The sequence below is a fragment of the Bubalus kerabau genome, chromosome 4, assembly GCF_029407905.1.
Source record: "Bubalus kerabau isolate K-KA32 ecotype Philippines breed swamp buffalo chromosome 4, PCC_UOA_SB_1v2, whole genome shotgun sequence".
Taxonomy (NCBI): Eukaryota; Metazoa; Chordata; class Mammalia; order Artiodactyla; family Bovidae; genus Bubalus; species Bubalus kerabau.
This window is the reverse complement of record NC_073627.1, coordinates 14035722-14039374: the sequence shown is the minus strand read 5'-3', so window position 1 is coordinate 14039374 and position 3653 is coordinate 14035722. Positions and strand designations below refer to the sequence as shown.

Genomic DNA, 3653 nt, shown 5'->3' with positions numbered 1-3653 from the left:
GAGCAGGTTGAGGCTGGTGGCTCCCCGCCTCACTCGCCCCAGGGTCTCAGGCCCCACACCCAGGGCCTGGCTCAGGCCGGATGGCACCCACCCCCCATGTCAGGAAGGCCTAGTGGCCAGACATGTCCCCTCCCCGGTCAGGTAGATGGGCTCCTCCAAGTGCAGGAGGACGTCCTGGGGGTCCTGCCTCCCTTGACACCCCACCCACACTGCTGTGGCAGACAAGGCTCAGGGAGCTCAGCGTTTATTGTTCCGGGTGCTGAAGCTGTGCGGGATGGAACCACATGGCAGTGGGGAGAAATGGGTGCCACCGGGGCCACGCTCGTGCCAGGAGGAGGGTCCCACGCAGGCGGCTTGTGTGGCGACATGGTGTCACCTGCCACAGTGTACCCTGTCGTGCGTCAGGCACGCAGTCACATCTGCAGGGGGCCGGTGAAGACTCCACTCACCACGGTCTTCAGGAGCTGGCCCTGGGCCCGAGCCTCCCACAGACCCTCACAGATGGACAGGGTTGGGGGCGCTTCTGGGTGTTATGAGGAAAGTAGCTGCGCTGATGGAGCTGAAGTGAGTGAGGGGTGAGGGAGAGCCAGGAGCTTTCTGGAAGAGGCCTGGGGAAGGGAGGCAGACCGTGGGGAGGGTGGTCCAGGAGGGACCTGGGCTCCAGGGGCCACTCCCCACGGCCTACCCCCAGGGCCCACGGGGAGGCTGGGGACGCTCAGACGCAGAGACTCCTGGGAACCGCCTGGGACAGTGCGATGGTCTCAGTGGCTTGCTGGCTGCTGGAGGTCACGGAGCGACCCGAGCCCCGCTGGCAGCGGGTGTGGCCCTGCGGGAAGCTGCGGACGCCCACAGGCCCACCGGTGCCCCTGCTGTGGAGCGAGCGTTGGCGGTAGTCACGGTAGTTCTTGGTGAGCAGCGTGTAGAGGAAGGGGTTCACACAGCTGTTGCCATAGGTGAGGCAGGTGGTCAGGTAGTTGACGATGCGGGCGGAGCGGGGAGCGAGCGGTGGGGCCCCGCGGTACTGGGCAAGGAGCTGCCACAGCCAGAAGGGCAGGAAGCAGGCCCAGAAGAGCAGCACGATGCCCAGGATGAGATAGAGCACCCTGGGGTTGGGCAGCCGCCGCGTCTGCGTGAAGGAGGCCCGCTGCGACAGCCAGTAGGCCCGGGCCAGGCGGACGTAGAGCAGCCCGATGACCACGCCAGGCCCCACGATGCTGGTCCCGAAGAGCAGCGTCAGGTAGGCGCGGTGGGTGCGCTGGCCCCAGGCTGGCAGGCAGAGGCTCTTGTGGCCCCTGCGGACCAGCCGGATGGCCAGCATCATGGGCAGTGCCAGCAGCAGTGCCAGGAGCCACGTGCCCAGCGCCAGGACCTTGCGGTAGCCCTTGGAACGCTGCACCGTGTCCAGCGGCCTCACCACGGCGGCATAGCGCTCCCTGCTCATGAGGGTCAGGGTGAAGATGCTGGCGTGCATGGTCAGGAAGTCCAGGCTGAAAAGGACGCGGCAGCCCACGTCGCCGAAGTGCCACCTCTTGGTGATGTAGGTAGCTACAATGAAGGGGATGCTGAGCAGGTAGAGGAGGTCTGCCAGCGCCAGGTTGATGACGTAGACATACATGGAGGCAGAGGCGTGCAGGAAGCGGCACATGACCGTCAGCGTGTACACGTTGCCTGCCATGCCCACCACGCCCATGGCTGAGAGCACCACCCCGATGGTGCCCGTGGCCACCAGGTCCTCCAGGGAGTTGGGTTCCGTCGGGCTAGCCAACGAGCTGTTGAGGGACGCATTGGGGGCACCAGGCAGCTCGGGCATGGCGCTGCCCATTGTAGCTGGCACCAGGAACCTGCTTGATGGCTCTGGGCTCAGCGCCATCTCTGCCACCTCACACTGGGCTTGGGGCTGGGGCCTGCTGCTCCTTTAGGTAGAGAGGGGGCATCTGTGGGCAACAAGCTTGTCCTGCAGGAGAGGATGCTCATTAAAGATGTAGGTTAGGCACCCCTTCCCACTCCCAAGAGGCCATAAGAGGCCACAGTTCCCACCAGGCTGGGAGGGCTGCAGAGGGACAGTGCTCACCAACCGTGACGCCCCCTTGGGGACTCTCTGTGCAGAACTCTAACACTCTGCTTCAGTTCCCCAGCTATCCAGGGGGACCAGAGAACCACCCAGACCAGTTGCCCCCCATGCATGCCCCAGTAGCATTCCCACCCTGGGCCACAGTGCAAGTTCAAAGGCCTCTCAGCTGGATGGCCTTTCCTGAAAATCAGAGCACAGCAGGCGTGAACCAGAATGGTTCACTCCTGGATGAACCAGGAGTTCTCACTAGGCCTTCTCACTTCCTCATCCCTGAAGGGCAGGGAAGCCCGGCTGACCCCTATGTCTTCCTCCCCATATAGTTCTCCTGTATGTTTAAAAAAAATACATTTTGTTCAGATTGCAAAAGTAATATCTGCCGACTTTAAAGTTCAAATAGGAAAATATGTTAGATAAAGAGGGGAAAGCCCTCATAATCTTCCTTTATTCACATGGGGGAAATAAACCTGATTCCTATCTCCTACCACACAAGAAAACAATTCAAGGTGGACTGTGTACCTGTATGTAATAGATTATATCAATTAATTAATCAAGCTCTGGAAGAAATATAGGAGAATATCTGCATGACTGTAGGTAAACGAAGATTTCTCAAAAAAAAAAAAAAAAGGCAAAAAATGATTTCAGTAAAAGACCCACCAATTGGATTTCATGAAAATTAAGAACTTCACTGAGAGAGTAAAAGATGTAAACCATGGACTGGGAAAAGATTATCAGAAGACACATATCAGACAACGAACTAGTAATCAAAATATATGAAAGAACTACAGATCAATAAAGAGCAATGACTCAACTGAAAGAAAAAAAAAAAAAGACAAAATTTGAACAGGAAATTCGTAAAACTGCTGGGAGGACATGAAGGAAATGAACTCCTGAACTGCTAGTGGAGGACAAGAACCGTGCAACTGCCTGTGGTGAACAATCTGGCACCCTTAGTAAAGTTGGACACACGTCTGTCCTCTCATCCAGCAATTCTACTCTTAGGTTTATGCCAAGAAAAATCAGTGCAAATGACTGCAAAAAGCAAGAGTGAGAACGTTCATAGCAGTCAGAAGCTGGAAACCACCCAAAGGTCCGTGAATAGTAGTGTGGATAAAGAAACTGACACCCCTCCCCAATAAAAATGCTCCAAGGCGATGAAGAAAATGAAATTATTGAACAGTCAGCAACTTGATGAAACTCAAATATGCTCTGTTGAGTGGGGGGGATGAAACAGAAACCACACACAAAGAGTACACACTGTGTAATTCCCTTTACCTGAATGAAGCTGGGGAAAAGGCAAAATCTCTATGAGTGGTTGAAGAGGGTGTCAACTGGTAGGGGGCACCGGAGAGCACTCCGGGGAATGGACTTGTGCTATGTCTTCATGTGGCACTGGTTACACAGGTGTTCTGGTGGCTCAGATGGTAAAGAATCCGCCTGCAATGCAGGAGACCTGGGTTTGATCCCTGGGTTGGGAAGATCCCCTGAAGGAGGGCATGGCAACTCACTCCAGTATTCTCCCCGTGGACAGAGGAGTCTGGCGGGCTATGCATTCCATGGGGTCCCAAAGAGTCAGACACGACTT

At 56.3% G+C, this 3653-nt stretch overlaps 1 protein-coding gene across 1 annotated transcript; it reads right to left on the bottom strand.

Moving 5' to 3' along the window:
• Nucleotides 1-715: 715 nt before the first annotated feature.
• On the bottom strand, nucleotides 716-1870 carry UTS2R (urotensin 2 receptor). The gene has a single exon (XM_055579855.1). It carries the CDS (start codon nucleotides 1868-1870, stop codon nucleotides 716-718), a length of 1155 nt encoding a protein of 384 aa, XP_055435830.1.
• Nucleotides 1871-3653: the final 1783 nt, after the last annotated feature.